Source organism: Oncorhynchus nerka, linkage group LG3 (assembly GCF_034236695.1).
Source record: "Oncorhynchus nerka isolate Pitt River linkage group LG3, Oner_Uvic_2.0, whole genome shotgun sequence".
Taxonomy (NCBI): domain Eukaryota; kingdom Metazoa; phylum Chordata; class Actinopteri; order Salmoniformes; family Salmonidae; genus Oncorhynchus; species Oncorhynchus nerka.
The window spans coordinates 86,104,336-86,123,971 of record NC_088398.1 but is presented as its reverse complement, the minus strand read 5'-3'; the positions used below and the strand labels follow the sequence as shown (position 1 = coordinate 86,123,971).

The following is a 19,636-nucleotide window of genomic DNA, read 5'->3' as shown; positions in this document are numbered from 1 at the left end:
AGTATACTGTAGGTAGGGGTAAATGATAGATAATAGACAGTAACCGCAGTATACTGTAGGGATAAAGGATAGATAATAGACAGTAACAGCAGTATACTGTAGGGGTAAAGGATAGATAATAGACAGTAACAGCAGTATACTGTAGGTAGGGGTAAAGGATAGATAATAGACAGTAACAGCAGTATACTGTAGGTAGGGGTAAAGGATAGATAATAGACAGTAACAGCAGTATACTGTAGGTAGGGGTAAAGGATAGACAGTAACAGTAGTTTACTGTAGGGGTAAATGATAGATAATAGACAGTAACAGCAGTATATTGTAGGTAGGGGTAAAGGATAGATAATATACAGTAACAGCAGTATACTGTAGGTAGGGGTAAAGGATAGATAATAGACAGTAACAGCAGTATACTGTAGGTAGGGGTAAAGGATAGACAGTAACAGTAGTTTACTGTAGGGGTAAATGATAGATAATAGACAGTAACAGCAGTATATTGTAGGTAGGGGTAAAGGATAGATAATATACAGTAACAGCAGTATACTGTAGGTAGGGGTAAAGGATAGATAATAGACAGTAACAGCAGTATACTGTAGGTAGGGGTAAAGGATAGATAATAGACAGTAACAGCAGTATACTGTAGGTAGGGGTAAAGGATAGATAATAGACAGTAACAGCAGTATACTGTAGGTAGGGGTAAAGGATAGATAATAGACAGTAACAGCAGTATACTGTAGGTAGGGGTAAAGGATAGATAATAGACAGTAACAGCAGTATACTGTAGGTAGGGGTAAAGGATAGACAGTAACAGCAGTATACTGTAGGTAGGGGTAAAGGATAGATAATAGACAGTAACAGCAGTATACTGTAGGTAGGGGTAAAGGATAGATAATAGACAGTAACAGCAGTATACTGTAGGTAGGGGTAAAGGATAGATAATAGACAGTAACAGCAGTATACTGTAGGTAGGGGTAAAGGATAGATAATAGACAGTAACAGCAGTATACTGTAGGTAGGGGTAAAGGATAGATAATAGACAGTAACAGCAGTATACATTTACATTTAAGTCATTTAGCAGACGCTCTTATCCAGAGCGACTTATACTGTAGGTAGGGGTAAAGGATAGATAATAGACAGTAACAGCAGTATACTGTAGGTAGGGGTAAAGGATAGATAATAGACAGTAACAGCAGTATACTGTAGGTAGGGGTAAAGGATAGACAGTAACAGCAGTATACTGTAGGTAGGGGTAAAGGATAGATAATAGACAGTAACAGCACTATACTGTAGGTAGAGGTAAAGGATAGATAATAGACAGTAACAGCAGTATACTGTAGGTAGGAGTAAAGGATAGATAATAGACAGTAACAGCAGTATACTGTAGGTAGGGGTAAAGGATAGATAATAGACAGTAACAGCAGTATACTGTAGGTAGGGGTAAATTATAGATAATAGACAGTAACAGCAGTATACTGTAGGTAGGGGTAAAGGATAGATAATAGACAGTAACAGCAGTATACTGTAGGTAGGGGTAAAGGATAGATAATAGACAGTAACAGCAGTATACTGTAGGTAGGGGTAAAGGATAGATAATAGACAGTAACAGCAGTATACTGTAGGTAGGGGTAAAGGATAGATAATAGACAGTAACAGCAGTATACTGTAGGTAGGGGTAAAGGATAGATAATAGACAGTAACAGCAGTATACTGTAGGGAAAGAAGGACGTGACTGAAGGGACGTGACTGAAGGGACATGACTGAAGGACGTGACTGAAGGGACGTGACTGAAGGGACGTGACTGAAGGGACGTGACTGAAGGGACGTGACTAAAGGGACGTGACTGAAGGGACGTGACTAAAGGGACGTGACTGAAGGGACGTGACTGAAGGGATGTGACTGAAGGACATGACTGAAGGGATGTGACTGAAGGATGTGACTGAAGGGAAGTGACTGAAGGGACGTGACTGAAGGACATGACTGAAGGGACGTGACTGAAGGGACGTGACTGAAGGGAAAGAAGGACGTGACTGAAGGGATGTGACTGAAGGACGTGACTGAAGGGATGTGACTGAAGGACATGACTGAAGGACGTGACTGAAGGGAAGTGACTGAAGGGACGTGACTGAAGGGACGTGACTGAAGGACGTGACTGAAGGGACGTGACTGAAGGGACGTGACTGAAGGGACGTGACTGAAGGGACGTGACTAAAGGGACTGAAGGACGTGACTGAAGGGACGTGACTGAAGGGACGTGACTGAAGGGACGTGACTGAAGGGATGTGACTGAAGGGAAGTGACTAAAGGGACTGAAGGATGTGACTAAAGGGAAAGAAGGACGTGACTGAAGGGACGTGACTGAAGGGACGTGACTGAAGGGAAAGAAGGACGTGACTGAAGGGACGTGACTGAAGGGAAAGAAGGACGTGACTGAAGGGACGTGACTGAAGGGACGTGACTGAAGGGACGTGACTGAAGGGACGTGACTGAAGGATGTGGCTGAAGGGACGTGAATAAAGGGACGTGACTAAAGGGACTGAAGGACGTGACTGAAGGGACGTGACTGAAGGATGTGACTGAAGGGACGTGACTGAAGGGACGTGACTGAAGGGACTGAAGGACGTGACTGAAGGGACGTCACTAAAGGATGTGACTGAAGGGACGTGACTGAAGGGACGTGACTGAAGGGATGGGACTAAAGGGACTGAAGGACGTGACTGAAGGGACGTGACTGAAGGATGTGACTGAAGGGACGGGACTGAAGGGACGTGACTAAAGGGACTGAAGGACGTGACTGAAGGGAAGTGACTGAAGGGACTGAAGGACGTGACTGAAGGGAAGTGACTGAAGGGACGTGACTGAAGGACGTGACTGAAGGGACTGAAGGACGTGACTGAAGGGAAGTGACTGAAGGGACGTGACTGAAGGGACGTGACTGAAGGGACGTGACTGAAGGATGTGACTGAAGGGACGTGACTGAAGGGACGTGACTGAAGGGACGTGACTGAAGGATGTGACTACAGGGACGTGACTGAAGGGACGTGACTGAAGGGACGTGACTGAAGGGACGTGACTGAAGGGACGTGACTGAAGGATGTGACTGAAGGATGTGACTGAAGGGACGTGAATAAAGGGACATGACTAAAGGGACGTGACTGAAGGATGTGACTGAAGGGACGTGACTGAAGGGACGTGACTGAAGGATGTGACTGAAGGGACGTGACTGAAGGGACGTGACTAAAGGATGTGACTGAAGGATGTGACTAAAGGGACGTGACTGAAGGGATGTGACTGAAGGGACGTGACTGAAGGGACGTGACTGAAGGGACGTGACTGAAGGGACGTGACTGAAGGGACATGACTGAAGGGACTGAAGGACGTGACTGAAGGGAAGTGACTGAAAGGAAGTGACTAAAGGGACTGAAGGACGTGACTGAAGGAACGTGACTGAAAGGACGTGACTGAAGGGACGTGACTAAAGGACGTGACTGAAGGGACGTGACTGAAGGGACGTGACTGAAGGGACGTGACTGAAGGATGTGACTGAAGGGACGTGACTGAAAGGACGTGACTGAAGGGACGTGACTAAAGGGACGTGACTGAAGGGACGTGACTGAAGGGACGTGACTGAAGGGACGTGACTGAAGGATGTGACTAAAGGGACGTGACTGAAGGGACGTGACTGAAGGGATGTGACTGAAGGGACGTGACTAAAGGACGTGACTGAAGGGACGTGACTGAAGGGACGTGACTGAAGGACGTGACTGCAGGGACGTGACTGAAGGGACGTGACTGAAGGACGTGACTGAAGGGACGTGACTGAAGGGACGTGACTAAAGGACGTGACTGAAGGGACGTGACTGAAGGGACACGACTGAAGGGACGTGACTGAAGGGACGTGACTGAAGGGACGTGACCGAAGGGACGTGACTGAAGGGACACGACTGAAGGGACGTGACTAAAGGGACGTGACTGAAGGATGTGACTGAAGGGACGTGACTGAAGGGACGTGACTGAAGGATGTGACTAAAGGGACGTGACTGAAGGGACGTGACTGAAGGGACGTGACTGAAGGATGTGACTAAAGGGACGTGACTGAAGGGACGTGACTAAAGTGACTGAAGGACGTGACTGACTAGCATCCCATTGACAGCCCGACCTAAACGTACTCTTTCCTTAAACATAACCTCATTTTAACCCATTTGGAAATTCAACACTGGTTTGCTGGTCAGCCACGTCCCCTCGTTTTCCCCTTACATTCTAGGACATGTCTTTGGGTGAGTCTTCCTGTGCTGTGGGGACCTCAGCCAGTCCCAGTAGTTGTATGAGCTGGAAGTAAGAGTAGACCCAGGCTCGGGAGATGTCCTGAGTCTGTCCCAAAGCCCCGGCCTCCGTCAGCAGGCCTCGTCTGAACTGCAGCTGCTGCTCTAGTAAAGCCCTCTGCCTGTGGACGGGAGAGAGGGATGAAGAGATGGGACAAAAAATATATGCTTTTCTAGGGGACAATCTCCATTGCCTTGATTCATCACATCCTCTCGCCTCCTTCTCAAAACCCAATTTGGATGATGGGTCCAATGGGTTTTGAGGAGAGAGGCGAGAGGATGTGATGAATCAAGGCAATGGAGATTGCACTTAATGCAACAGAATAGGCGTAATGAATACACTCCTGTCCACTTCCTCTTACTGACACACCTTCATGTTATGGACCTCTTAGCCAGACCTACCACCCTGGACCCTGTTAGCCTAGCCAGGCCTACCACCCTGGACCCTGTTAGCCTAGCCAGGCCTACCACCCTGGACCCTGTTAGCTAGGCCTACAACCCTGGACCCTGTTAGCTAGGCCTACAACCCTGGACCCTGTTAGCCTAGCCAGGCTACCACCCTGGACCCTGTTAGCTAGGCCTACAACCCTGGACCATGTTAGCCTAGCCAGGCTACCACCCTGGACCCTGTTAGCTAGGCCTACAACCCTGGACCCTGTTAGCCTAGCCAGGCTACCACCCTGGACCCTGTTAGCTAGGCCTACAACCCTGGACCCTGTTAGCCTAGCCAGGCTACCACCCTGGACCCTGTTAGCTAGGCCTACAACCCTGGACCATGTTAGCCTAGCCAGGCTACCACCCTGGACCCTGTTAGCTAGGCCTACAACCCTGGACCCTGTTAGCTAGGCCTACAACCCTGGACCCTGTTAGCCTAGCCAGGTCTAACACCCTGGACCCTGTTAGCTAGGCCTACAACCCTGGACCCTGTTAGCCTAGCCAGGCCTACCACCCTGGACCCTGTTAGCTAGGCCTACAACCCTGGACCCTGTTAGCTTAGCCAGGCCTACCACCCTGGACCCTGTTAGCCTAGCCAGGCCTACCACCCTAGACCCTGTTAGCCTAGCCAGGCCTACCACCCTAGACCCTGTTAGCTAGGCCTACAACCCTGGACCCTGTTAGCTTAGCCAGGCCTACCACCCTGGACCCTGTTAGCCTAGCCAGGCCTACCACCCTGGACCCTGTTAACCTAGCCAGGCCTACAACCCTGGACCCTGTTAGCCTAGCCAGGCCTACCACCCTGGACCCTGTTAACCTAGCCAGGCCTACCACCCTAGACCCTGTTAGCCAGGCCCATCACCCTGGACCCTGTTAACCTAGCCAGGCCTACCACCCTAGACCCTGTTAGCCTAGCCAGGCCTACCACCCTAGACCCTGTTAGCCCGGCCTACCACCCTGGACCCTGTTAGCCCGGCCTACCACCCTGGACCCTGTTAGCCTAGCCAGGCCTACCACCCTGGACCCTGTTAGCCTAGCCAGTTCTACCACCCTGGACCCTGTTAGCTGGCTGTTAGCCAGGCCTACCACCCTGGACCCTGTTAGCTAGGCCTACAACCCTGGACCCTGTTAGCCTAGCCAGGCTACCACCCTGGACCCTGTTAGCTAGGCCTAAAACCCTGGACCATGTTAGCCTAGCCAGGCTACCACCCTGGACCCTGTTAGCTAGGCCTACAACCCTGGACCCTGTTAGCCTAGCCAGGCTACCACCCTGGACCCTGTTAGCTAGGCCTACAACCCTGGACCCTGTTAGCCTAGCCAGGCTACCACCCTGGACCCTGTTAGCTAGGCCTACAACCCTGGACCCTGTTAGCCTAGCCAGGCTACCACCCTGGACCCTGTTAGCCAGGCCTACCACCCTGGACCCTGTTAGCTAGGCCTACAACCCTGGACCCTGTTAGCCTAGCCAGGCTACCACCCTGGACCCTGTTAGCTAGGCCTACAACCCTGGACCCTGTTAGCCTAGCCAGGCTACCACCCTGGACCCTGTTAGCTAGGCCTAACACCCTGGACCCTGTTAGCTAGGCCTACAACCCTGGACCCTGTTAGCCTAGCCAGGCCTACAACCCTGGACCCTGTTAGCCTAGCCAGGCTACCACCCTGGACCCTGTTAGCTAGGCCTACAACCCTGGACCCTGTTAGCCTAGCCAGGCTACCACCCTGGACCCTGTTAGCTAGGCCTACCACCCTGGACCCTGTTAGCCTAGCCAGGCCTACCACCCTAGACCCTGTTAGCCCGGCCTACCACCCTGGACCCTGTTAGCCCGGCCTACCACCCTGGACCCTGTTAGCCTAGCCAGGCCTACCACCCTGGACCCTGTTAGCCTAGCCAGTTCTACCACACTGGACCCTGTTAGCTAGGCCTACAACCCTGGACCCTGTTAGCTAGGCCTACAACCCTGGACCCTGTTAGCCTAGCCAGACTACAACCCTGGACCCTGTTAGCCTAGCCAGGCTACCACCCTGGACCCTGTTAGCCTAGCCAGGCTACCACCCTGGACCCTGTTAGCTAGGCCTACAACCCTGGACCCTGTTAGCCTAGCCAGGCTACCACCCTGGACCCTGTTAGCTAGGCCTACAACCCTGGACCCTGTTAGCCTAGCCAGGCTACCACCCTGGACCCTGTTAGCTAGGCCTACAACCCTGGACCCTGTTAGCCTAGCCAGGCTACCACCCTGGACCCTGTTAGCTAGGCCTACAACCCTGGACCCTGTTAGCCTAGCCAGGCTACCACCCTGGACCCTGTTAGCTAGGCCTACAACCCTGGACCCTGTTAGCCTAGCCAGGCCTACCACCCTGGACCCTGTTAACCTAGCCAGGCCTACCACCCTGGACCCTGTTAGCCAGGCCTACCACCCTGGACCCTGTTAGCTAGGCCTACAACCCTGGACCCTGTTAGCCTAGCCAGGCTAACACCCTGGACCCTGTTAGCTAGGCCTACAACCCTGGACCCTGTTAGCCTAGCCAGGCCTACCACCCTGGACCCTGTTAACCTAGCCAGGCCTACCACCCTGGACCCTGTTAGCCAGGCCTACCACCCTGGACCCTGTTAGCCTAGCCAGGCCTACCACCCTGGACCCTGTTAACCTAGCCAGGCCTACAACCCTGGACCCTGTTAGCCTAGCCAGGCCTACCACCCTGGACCCTGTTAACCTAGCCAGGCCTACCACCCTAGACCCTGTTAGCCCGGCCTACCACCCTGGACCCTGTTAGCTAGGCCTACAACCCTGGACCCTGTTAGCCTAGCCAGGCCTACCACCCTGGACCCTGTTAACCTAGCCAGGCCTACCACCCTGGACCCTGTTAGCCAGGCCTACCACCCTGGACCCTGTTAGCCTAGCCAGGCCTACCACCCTGGACCCTGTTAACCTAGCCAGGCCTACAACCCTGGACCCTGTTAGCCTAGCCAGGCCTACCACCCTGGACCCTGTTAACCTAGCCAGGCCTACAACCCTGGACCCTGTTAGCCTAGCCAGGCCTACCACCCTGGACCCTGTTAACCTAGCCAGGCCTACCACCCTAGACCCTGTTAGCCCGGCCTACCACCCTGGACCCTGTTAGCTAGGCCTACAACCCTGGACCCTGTTAGCCTAGCCAGGCCTACCACCCTGGACCCTGTTAACCTAGCCAGGCCTACCACCCTGGACCCTGTTAGCCAGGCCTACCACCCTGGACCCTGTTAGCTAGGCCTACAACCCTGGACCCTGTTAGCCTAGCCAGGTCTAACACCCTGGACCCTGTTAGCTAGGCCTACAACCCTGGACCCTGTTAGCCTAGCCAGGCCTACCACCCTGGACCCTGTTAACCTAGCCAGGCCTACCACCCTGGACCCTGTTAGCCAGGCCTACCACCCTGGACCCTGTTAGCTAGGCCTACAACCCTGGACCCTGTTAGCCTAGCCAGGCCTACCACCCTGGACCCTGTTAACCTAGCCAGGCCTACAACCCTGGACCCTGTTAGCCTAGCCAGGCCTACCACCCTGGACCCTGTTAACCTAGCCAGGCCTACAACCCTGGACCCTGTTAGCCTAGCCAGGCCTACCACCCTGGACCCTGTTAACCTAGCCAGGCCTACCACCCTAGACCCTGTTAGCCAGGCCCATCACCCTGGACCCTGTTAACCTAGCCAGGCCTACCACCCTAGACCCTGTTAGCCTAGCCAGGCCTACCACCCTAGACCCTGTTAGCCCGGCCTACCACCCTGGACCCTGTTAGCCCGGCCTACCACCCTGGACCCTGTTAGCCTAGCCAGGCCTACCACCCTGGACCCTGTTAGCCTAGCCAGTTCTACCACCCTGGACCCTGTTAGCTAGGCCTACAACCCTGGACCCTGTTAGCTAGGCCTACAACCCTGGACCCTGTTAGCCTAGCCAGGCTACCACCCTGGACCCTGTTAGCTAGGCCTACAACCCTGGACCCTGTTAGCCTAGCCAGGCTACCACCCTGGACCCTGTTAGCTAGGCCTACCACCCTGGACCCTGTTAGCTAGGCCTACAACCCTGGACCCTGTTAGCCTAGCCATGCCTACAACCCTGGACCCTGTTAGCTAGGCCTACAACCCTGGACCCTGTTAGCTAGGCCTACAACCCTGGACCCTGTTAGCTAGGCCTACAACCCTGGACCCTGTTAGCCTAGCCAGGCCTACCACCCTGGACCCTGTTAACCTAGCCAGGCCTACCACCCTGGACCCTGTTAGCCAGGCCTACCACCCTGGACCCTGTTAGCTAGGCCTACAACCCTGGACCCTGTTAGCCTAGCCAGGCTAACACCCTGGACCCTGTTAGCTAGGCCTACAACCCTGGACCCTGTTAGCCTAGCCAGGCCTACCACCCTGGACCCTGTTAGCCAGGCCTACCACCCTGGACCCTGTTAACCTAGCCAGGCCTACCACCCTGGACCCTGTTAGCCAGGCCTACCACCCTGGACCCTGTTAGCTAGGCCTACAACCCTGGACCCTGTTAGCCTAGCCAGGCCTACCACCCTGGACCCTGTTAACCTAGCCAGGCCTACAACCCTGGACCCTGTTAGCCTAGCCAGGCCTACCACCCTGGACCCTGTTAACCTAGCCAGGCCTACAACCCTGGACCCTGTTAGCCTAGCCAGGCCTACCACCCTGGACCCTGTTAACCTAGCCAGGCCTACCACCCTAGACCCTGTTAGCCAGGCCCATCACCCTGGACCCTGTTAACCTAGCCAGGCCTACCACCTGGACCCTGTTAGCCTAGCCAGGCCTACCACCCTGGACCCTGTTAGCCCCAGGCCTACAACCCTGGACCCTGTTAGCTAGGCCTACCACCCTGGACCCTGTTAGCCTAGCCAGGCCTACCACCCTGGACCCTGTTAGCCTAGCCAGTTCTACCACCCTGGACCCTGTTAGCTAGGCCTACAACCCTGGACCCTGTTAGCCTAGCCAGGCTACCACCCTGGACCCTGTTAGCTAGGCCTACAACCCTGGACCATGTTAGCCTAGCCAGGCTACCACCCTGGACCCTGTTAGCTAGGCCTACAACCCTGGACCCTGTTAGCCTAGCCAGGCTACCACCCTGGACCCTGTTAGCTAGGCCTACAACCCTGGACCCTGTTAGCCTAGCCAGGCTACCACCCTGGACCCTGTTAGCCAGGCCTACAACCCTGGACCCTGTTAGCTAGGCCTACAACCCTGGACCCTGTTAGCCTAGCCAGGCTACCACCCTGGACCCTGTTAGCTAGGCCTACAACCCTGGACCCTGTTAACCTAGCCAGGCCTACAACCCTGGACCCTGTTAGCCTAGCCAGGCCTACCACCCTGGACCCTGTTAACCTAGCCAGGCCTACCACCCTAGACCCTGTTAGCCAGGCCCATCACCCTGGACCCTGTTAACCTAGCCAGGCCTACCACCCTAGACCCTGTTAGCCTAGCCAGGCCTACCACCCCTGGACCCTGTTAGCCCGGCCTACAACCCTGGACCCTGTTAGCCCGGCCTACCACCCTGGACCCTGTTAGCCTAGCCAGTTCTACCACCCTGGACCCTGTTAGCTAGGCCTACAACCCTGGACCCTGTTAGCCTAGCCAGGCTACCACCCTGGACCCTGTTAGCCAGGCCTACCACCCTAGACCCTGTTAGCCTAGCCAGGCCTACCACCCTAGACCCTGTTAGCCCGGCCTACCACCCTGGACCCTGTTAGCCCGGCCTACCACCCTGGACCCTGTTAGCCTAGCCAGTTCTACCACCCTGGACCCTGTTAGCTAGGCCTACAACCCTGGACCCTGTTAGCCTAGCCAGGCCTACCACCCTAGACCCTGTTAGCCAGGCCCATCACCCTGGACCCTGTTAACCTAGCCAGGCCTACCACCCTAGACCCTGTTAGCCTAGCCAGGCCTACCACCCTAGACCCTGTTAGCCCGGCCTACCACCCTGGACCCTGTTAGCCCGGCCTACCACCCTGGACCCTGTTAGCCTAGCCAGTTCTACCACCCTGGACCCTGTTAGCTAGGCCTACAACCCTGGACCCTGTTAGCCTAGCCAGGCTACCACCCTGGACCCTGTTAGCCAGGCCTACCACCCTAGACCCTGTTAGCCTAGCCAGGCCTACCACCCTAGACCCTGTTAGCCCGGCCTACCACCCTGGACCCTGTTAGCCCGGCCTACCACCCTGGACCCTGTTAGCCTAGCCAGTTCTACCACCCTGGACCCTGTTAGCTAGGCCTACAACCCTGGACCCTGTTAGCCTAGCCAGGCTACCACCCTGGACCCTGTTAGCTAGGCCTACAACCCTGGACCCTGTTAGCCTAGCCAGGCTACCACCCTGGACCCTGTTAGCTAGGCCTACAACCCTGGACCCTGTTAGCCTAGCCAGGCTACCACCCTGGACCCTGTTAGCTAGGCCTACAACCCTGGACCCTGTTAGCCTAGCCAGGCTACCACCCTGGACCCTGTTAGCACAACCCTGGACCCTGTTAACCTAGCCAGGCCTACAACCCTGGACCCTGTTAGCCTAGCCAGGCCTACCACCCTGGACCCTGTTAACCTAGCCAGGCCTACCACCCTGGACCCTGTTAGCCAGGCCTATCACCCTGGACCCTGTTAACCTAGCCAGGCCTACCACCCTGACCCTGTTAGCCTAGCCAGGCCTACCACCCTAGACCCTGTTAGCCCGCCTACCACCCTGGACCCTGTTAGCTAGGCCTACAACCCTGGACCCTGTTAGCCTAGCCAGGCTACCACCCTGGACCCTGTTAGCTAGGCCTACAACCCTGGACCCTGTTAGCCTAGCCAGGCTACCACCCTGGACCCTGTTAGCTAGGCCTACAACCCTGGACCATGTTAGCCTAGCCAGGCTACCACCCTGGACCCTGTTAGCTAGGCCTACAACCCTGGACCCTGTTAGCCTAGCCAGGCTACCACCCTGGACCCTGTTAGCTAGGCCTACAACCCTGGACCCTGTTAGCCTAGCCAGGCTACCACCCTGGACCCTGTTAGCTAGGCCTACAACCCTGGACCCTGTTAACCTAGCCAGGCCTACAACCCTGGACCCTGTTAGCCTAGCCAGGCCTACCACCCTGGACCCTGTTAACCTAGCCAGGCCTACCACCCTGACCCTGTTAGCCAGGCCCATCACCCTGGACCCTGTTAACCCTACCACCCTGGACCCTGTTAGCCTAGCCAGGCCTACCACCCTGGACCCTGTTAGCCCCAGGCCTACCACCCTGGACCCTGTTAGCCCGGCCTACCACCCTGGACCCTGTTAGCCTAGCCAGGCCTACCACCCTGGACCCTGTTAGCCTAGCCAGTTCTACCACCCTGGACCCTGTTAGCTAGGCCTACAACCCTGGACCCTGTTAGCCTAGCCAGGCTACCACCCTGGACCCTGTTAGCTAGGCCTACAACCCTGGACCCTGCCTAGCCAGGCTACCACCCTGGACCCTGTTAGCTAGGCCTACAACCCTGGACCCTGTTAGCCTAGCCAGGCTACCACCCTGGACCCTGTTAGCTAGGCCTACAACCCTGGACCCTGTTAGCCTAGCCAGGCTACCACCCTGGACCCTGTTAGCTAGGCCTACAACCCTGGACCCTGTTAGCCTAGCCAGGCTACCACCCTGGACCCTGTTAGCCAGGCCTACCACCCTGGACCCTGTTAGCTAGGCCTACAACCCTGGACCCTGTTAGCCTAGCCAGGCTACCACCCTGGACCCTGTTAGCTAGGCCTACAACCCTGGACCCTGTTAGCCTAGCCAGGCTACCACCCTGGACCCTGTTAGCTAGGCCTACAACCCTGGACCCTGTTAGCCTAGCCAGGCTACCACCCTGGACCCTGTTAGCTAGGCCTACAACCCTGGACCATGTTAGCCTAGCCAGGCTACCACCCTGGACCCTGTTAGCCTAGCCAGGCTACCACCCTGGACCCTGTTAGCTAGGCCTACAACCCTGGACCCTGTTAGCTAGGCCTACAACCCTGGACCCTGTTAGCCTAGCCAGGCTACCACCCTGGACCCTGTTAGCTAGGCCTACAACCCTGGACCATGTTAGCCTAGCCAGGCTACCACCCTGGACCCTGTTAGCTAGGCCTACAACCCTGGACCCTGTTAGCCTAGCCAGGCTACCACCCTGGACCCTGTTAGCCAGGCCTACAACCCTGGACCCTGTTAGCTAGGCCTACAACCCTGGACCCTGTTAGCCTAGCCAGGCCTACCACCCTGGACCCTGTTAGCTAGGCCTACAACCCTGGACCCTGTTAGCCTAGCCAGGCCTACCACCCTGGACCCTGTTAGCTAGGCCTACAACCCTGGACCCTGTTAGCCTAGCCAGGCCTACCACCCTGGACCCTGTTAACCTAGCCAGGCCTACCACCCTGGACCCTGTTAGCCAGGCCTACCACCCTGGACCCTGTTAGCTAGGCCTACAACCCTGGACCCTGTTAGCCTAGCCAGGCCTAACACCCTGGACCCTGTTAACTAGGCCTACAACCCTGGACCCTGTTAGCCTAGCCAGGCCTACCACCCTGGACCCTGTTAACCTAGCCAGGCCTACCACCCTGGACCCTGTTAGCCAGGCCTACCACCCTGGACCCTGTTAGCTAGGCCTACAACCCTGGACCCTGTTAGCCTAGCCAGGCTACCACCCTGGACCCTGTTAGCTAGGCCTACAACCCTGGACCATGTTAGCCTAGCCAGGCTACCACCCTGGACCCTGTTAGCTAGGCCTACAACCCTGGACCCTGTTAGCCTAGCCAGGCTACCACCCTGGACCCTGTTAGCTAGGCCTACAACCCTGGACCCTGTTAGCTAGGCCTACAACCCTGGACCCTGTTAGCCTAGCCAGGCCTACCACCCTGGACCCTGTTAGCTAGGCCTACAACCCTGGACCCTGTTAGCCTAGCCAGGCTACCACCCTGGACCCTGTTAGCTAGGCCTACAACCCTGGACCCTGTTAGCCTAGCCAGGCTACCACCCTGGACCCTGTTAGCTAGGCCTACAACCCTGGACCCTGTTAGCCTAGCCAGGCCTACCACCCTGGACCCTGTTAGCTAGGCCTACAACCCTAGACCCTGTTAGCCCGGCCTACCACCCTGGACCCTGTTAGCCTAGCCAGGCCTACCACCCTGGACCCTGTTAGCCTAGCCAGGCTACCACCCTGGACCCTGTTAGCTAGGCCTACAACCCTGGACCCTGTTAGCCTAGCCAGGCTACCACCCTGGACCCTGTTAGCTAGGCCTACAACCCTAGACCCTGTTAGCCCGGCCTACCACCCTGGACCCTGTTAGCCTAGCCAGGCCTACCACCCTGGACCCTGTTAGCCTAGCCAGGCTACCACCCTGGACCCTGTTAGCCAGGCCTACCACCCTGGACCCTGTTAGCTAGGCCTACAACCCTGGACCCTGTTAGCCTAGCCAGGCTACCACCCTGGACCCTGTTAGCTAGGCCTACAACCCTGGACCCTGTTAGCCTTACCACCCTGGACCCTGTTAGCTAGGCCTACAACCCTGGACCCTGTTAGCCTAGCCAGGCCTACCACCCTGGACCCTGTTAGCTAGGCCTACAACCCTGGACCCTGTTAGCTAGGCCTACAACCCTGGACCCTGTTAGCCTAGCCAGGCCTACCACCCTGGACCCTGTTAGCTAGGCCTACAACCCTGGACCCTGTTAGCCTAGCCAGGCCTACAACCCTGGACCCTGTTAGCTAGGCCTACAACCCTGGACCCTGTTAGCCTAGCCAGGCCTACCACCCTGGACCCTGTTAACCTAGCCAGGCCTACCACCCTGGACCCTGTTAGCCAGGCCTACCACCCTGGACCCTGTTAGCTAGGCCTACAACCCTGGACCCTGTTAGCCTAGCCAGGCCTAACACCCTGGACCCTGTTAGCTAGGCCTACAACCCTGGACCCTGTTAGCCTAGCCAGGCCTACCACCCTGGACCCTGTTAACCTAGCCAGGCCTACACCCTGGACCCTGTTAGCCAGCCAGGCTACCACCCTGGACCCTGTTAGCTAGGCCTACAACCCTGGACCCTGTTAGCCTAGCCAGGCCTACCACCCTGGACCCTGTTAGCCTAGCCAGGCCTACCACCCTGGACCCTGTTAGCCTAGCCAGGCCTACCACCCTGGACCCTGTTAGCTAGGCCTACAACCCTGGACCCTGTTAGCCTAGCCAGGCCTACAACCCTGGACCCTGTTAGCTAGGCCTACAACCCTGGACCCTGTTAGCTAGGCCTACAACCCTGGACCCTGTTAGCTAGGCCTACAACCCTGGACCATGTTAGCCTAGCCAGGCTACCACCCTGGACCCTGTTAGCTAGGCCTACAACCCTGGACCCTGTTAGCCTAGCCAGGCTACCACCCTGGACCCTGTTAGCTAGGCCTACAACCCTGGACCCTGTTAGCCTAGCCAGGCTACCACCCTGGACCCTGTTAGCCAGGCCTACCACCCTGGACCCTGTTAGCTAGGCCTACAACCCTGGACCCTGTTAGCCTAGCCAGGCTACCACCCTGGACCCTGTTAGCTAGGCCTACAACCCTGGACCCTGTTAGCCTAGCCAGGCTACCACCCTGGACCCTGTTAGCCAGGCCTACCACCCTGGACCCTGTTAGCTAGGCCTACAACCCTGGACCCTGTTAGCCTAGCCAGGCTACCACCCTGGACCCTGTTAGCTAGGCCTACAACCCTGGACCCTGTTAGCCTAGCCAGGCTACCACCCTGGACCCTGTTAGCTAGGCCTACAACCCTGGACCCTGTTAGCCTAGCCAGGCTACCACCCTGGACCCTGTTAGCTAGGCCTACAACCCTGGACCCTGTTAGCCTAGCCAGGCTACCACCCTGGACCCTGTTAGCTAGGCCTACAACCCTGGACCCTGTTAGCCTAGCCAGGCCTACCACCCTGGACCCTGTTAGCCAGGCCTAGGCCTACACCCTGGACCCTGTTAGCCTAGCCAGGCCTACCACCCTGGACCCTGTTAGCTAGGCCTACAACCCTGGACCCTGTTAGCCTAGCCAGGCCTACAACCCTGGACCCTGTTAGCTAGGCCTACAACCCTGGACCCTGTTAGCTAGGCCTACAACCCTGGACCCTGTTAGCTAGGCCTACAACCCTGGACCCTGTTAGCCTAGCCAGGCCTACCACCCTGGACCCTGTTAGCCAGGCCTACCACCCTGGACCCTGTTAGCTAGGCCTACAACCCTGGACCCTGTTAGCCTAGCCAGGCCTAACACCCTGGACCCTGTTAGCTAGGCCTACAACCCTGGACCCTGTTAGCCTAGCCAGGCCTACCACCCTGGACCCTGTTAACCTAGCCAGGCCTACCACCCTGGACCCTGTTAGCCTAGCCAGGCCTACCACCCTGGACCCTGTTAGCTAGGCCTACAACCCTGGACCCTGTTAGCCTAGCCAGGCCTACCACCCTGGACCCTGTTAGCTAGGCCTACAACCCTGGACCCTGTTAGCTAGGCCTACAACCCTGGACCCTGTTAGCCTAGCCAGGCCTACCACCCTGGACCCTGTTAACCTAGCCAGGCCTACCACCCTGGACCCTGTTAGCTAGGCCTACAACCCTGGACCCTGTTAGCCTAGCCAGGCCTACCACCCTGGACCCTGTTAGCTAGGCCTACAACCCTGGACCCTGTTAGCCTAGCCAGGCCTACCACCCTGGACCCTGTTAGCTAGGGCCTACCACCCTGGACCCTGTTAGCCTAGCCAGGCCTACCACCCTGGACCCTGTTAGCTAGGCCTACAACCCTGGACCCTGTTAGCCTAGCCAGGCCTACAACCCTGGACCCTGTTAGCCAGGCCTACAACCCTGGACCCTGTTAGCCTAGCCAGGCCTACCACCCTGGACCCTGTTAACCTAGCCAGGCCTACCACCCTGGACCCTGTTAGCCTAGGCCTACACAACCCTGGACCCTGGGCCTACCCCCCCCTGGACCCTGTTAGCCTAGCCAGGCCTACCACCCTGGCCCTGTTACCAGCCAGGCCTGGACCCTGTTAGCTAGGCCTACAACCCTGGACCCTGTTAGCCTAGGCCTACAACCCTGGACCCTGTTAGCCTAGCCAGGCCTACAACCCTGGACCCTGTTAGCCTAGCCAGGCCTACCACCCTGGACCCTGTTAGCCTAGGGCCTACAACCCTGGACCCTGTTAGCCCTGTTAGCTAGGCCTAGCCAGGCTACCACCCTGGACCCTGTTAGCCAGGCCTACAACCCTGGACCCTGTTAGCCTAGCCAGGCTACCACCCTGGACCCTGTTAGCTAGGCCTACAACCCTGGACCCTGTTAGCCTAGCCAGGCTACCACCCTGGACCCTGTTAGCTAGGCCTACAACCCTGGACCCTGTTAGCCTAGCCAGGCTACCACCCTGGACCCTGTTAGCCTAGCCAGGCTACCACCCTGGACCCTGTTAGCCAGGCTACCACCCTGCCCTAGCCAGGCCTACCACCCTGGACCCTGTTAGCTAGGCCTACAACCCTGGACCCTGTTAGCCCTAGCCAGGCTACCACCCTGGACCCTGTTAGCTAGGCCTACAACCCTGGACCATGTTAGCCTAGCCAGGCTACCACCCTGGACCCTGTTAGCTAGGCCTACAACCCTGGACCCTGTTAGCCTAGCCAGGCTACCACCCTGGACCCTGTTAGCTAGGCCTACAACCCTGGACCCTGTTAGCCTAGCCAGGCTACCACCCTGGACCCTGTTAGCTAGGCCTACAACCCTGGACCCTGTTAGCCTAGCCAGGCTACCACCCTGGACCCTGTTAGCCAGGCCTAGGCCCTAGCTAGGCCTACAACCCTGGACCCTGTTAGCCTAGCCAGGCCTACCACCCTGGACCCTGTTAGCTAGGCCTACAACCCTGGACCCTGTTAGCCTAGCCAGGCCTACAACCCTGGACCCTGTTAGCTAGGCCTACAACCCTGGACCCTGTTAGCTAGGCCTACAACCCTGGACCCTGTTAGCTAGGCCTACAACCCTGGACCCTGTTAGCCTAGCCAGGCCTACCACCCTGGACCCTGTTAGCCAGGCCTACCACCCTGGACCCTGTTAGCTAGGCCTACAACCCTGGACCCTGTTAGCCTAGCCAGGCCTAACACCCTGGACCCTGTTAGCTAGGCCTACAACCCTGGACCCTGTTAGCCTAGCCAGGCCTACCACCCTGGACCCTGTTAACCTAGCCAGGCCTACCACCCTGGACCCTGTTAGCCAGGCCTACCACCCTGGACCCTGTTAGCTAGGCCTACAACCCTGGACCCTGTTAGCCTAGCCAGGCCTACCACCCTGGACCCTGTTAACCTAGCCAGGCCTACCACCCTGGACCCTGTTAGCCTAGCCAGGCCTACCACCCTGGACCCTGTTAGCTAGGCCTACAACCCTGGACCCTGCCTAGCCAGGCCTACAACCCTGGACCCTGTTAGCTAGGCCTGGACCCTGTTAGCCAGGCCTACAACCCTGGACCCTGTTAGCTAGGCCTACAACCCTGGACCCTGTTAGCCTAGCCAGGCTACCACCCTGGACCCTGTTAGCCCTAGGGCCTACAACCCTGGACCCTGTTAGCCTAGCCAGGCCTACCACCCTGGACCCTGTTAGCTAGGCCTACAACCCTGGACCCTGTTAGCCTAGCCAGGCCTACCACCCTGGACCCTGTTAGCCTAGCCAGGCCTACCACCCTGGACCCTGTTAGCTAGGCCTACAACCCTGGACCCTGTTAGCCTAGCCAGGCCTACCACCCTGGACCCTGTTAGCTAGGCCCTACAACCCTGGACCCTGTTAGCCTAGGCCTACCACCCTGGACCCTGTTAGCTAGGCCTAGCCAGGCCTACCACCCTGGACCCTGTTAGCTAGGCCTACAACCCTGGACCCTGTTAGCCTAGCCAGGCCTACCACCCTGGACCCTGTTAGCTAGGCCTACAACCCTGGACCCTGTTAGCCTAGCCAGGCTACCACCCTGGACCCTGTTAACCTAGCCAGGCCTACCACCCTGGACCCTGTTAGCTACCAGGCCTACCCTGGACCCTGTTAGCTAGGCCTACAACCCTGGACCCTGTTAGCCTAGCCAGGCCTACAACCCTGGACCCTGTTAGCTAGGCCTACAACCCTGGACCCTGTTAGCCTAGCCAGGCCTACCACCCTGGACCCTGTTAACCTAGCCAGGCCTACCACCCTGGACCCTGTTAGCCTAGCCAGGCCTACCACCCTGGACCCTGTTAGCTAGGCCTACAACCCTGGACCCTGTTAGCCTAGCCAGGCCTACCACCCTGGACCCTGTTAGCCTAGGCCTACAACCCTGGACCCTGTTAGCCTAGCCAGGCCTACCACCCTGGACCCTGTTAGCCTAGCCAGGCCTACCACCCTGGACCCTGTTAGCTAGCCAGGCCTACCACCCTGGACCCTGTTAGCCTGGCCTACAACCCTGGACCCTGTTAGCCTGGCCAGGCCTACCACCCTGGACCCTGTTAGCCTAGCCAGGCCTACAACCCTGGACCCTGTTAGCCTAGCCAGGCCTACCACCCTGGACCCTGTTAGCTAGGCCTACAACCCTGGACCCTGTTAGCCTAGCCAGGCCTACAACCCTGGACCCTGTTAGCTAGGCCTACAACCCTGGACCCTGTTAGCTAGGCCTACAACCCTGGACCCTGTTAGCTAGGCCTACCACCCTGGACCCTGTTAGCCTAGCCAGCCTACCACCCTGGACCCTGTTAGCCTAGCCCTGTTAGCAGGCCTACCACCCTGGACCCTGTTAGCTAGGCCTACAACCCTGGACCCTGTTAGCCTAGCCAGGCCTACCACCCTGGACCCTGTTAGCTAGGCCTACCACCCTGGACCCTGTTAGCTAGGCCTACAACCCTGGACCCTGTTAGCCTAGCCAGGCCTAC

At 57.4% G+C, this 19,636-nt stretch overlaps 1 protein-coding gene across 1 annotated transcript in view; it reads right to left on the bottom strand.

Moving 5' to 3' along the window:
• Positions 1-19,636, bottom strand: part of LOC115116413 (uncharacterized protein KIAA2012 homolog) — a 66,549-nt gene that overhangs the window by 996 nt on the left and 45,917 nt on the right. The window contains exon 14 of the mRNA XM_065016365.1: positions 4,252-4,438. Within this exon, the coding sequence (XP_064872437.1) occupies positions 4,255-4,438 (184 nt within the window). The 3' untranslated portion in view covers positions 4,252-4,254. The remainder of the gene's footprint in view (positions 1-4,251; positions 4,439-19,636) is intronic.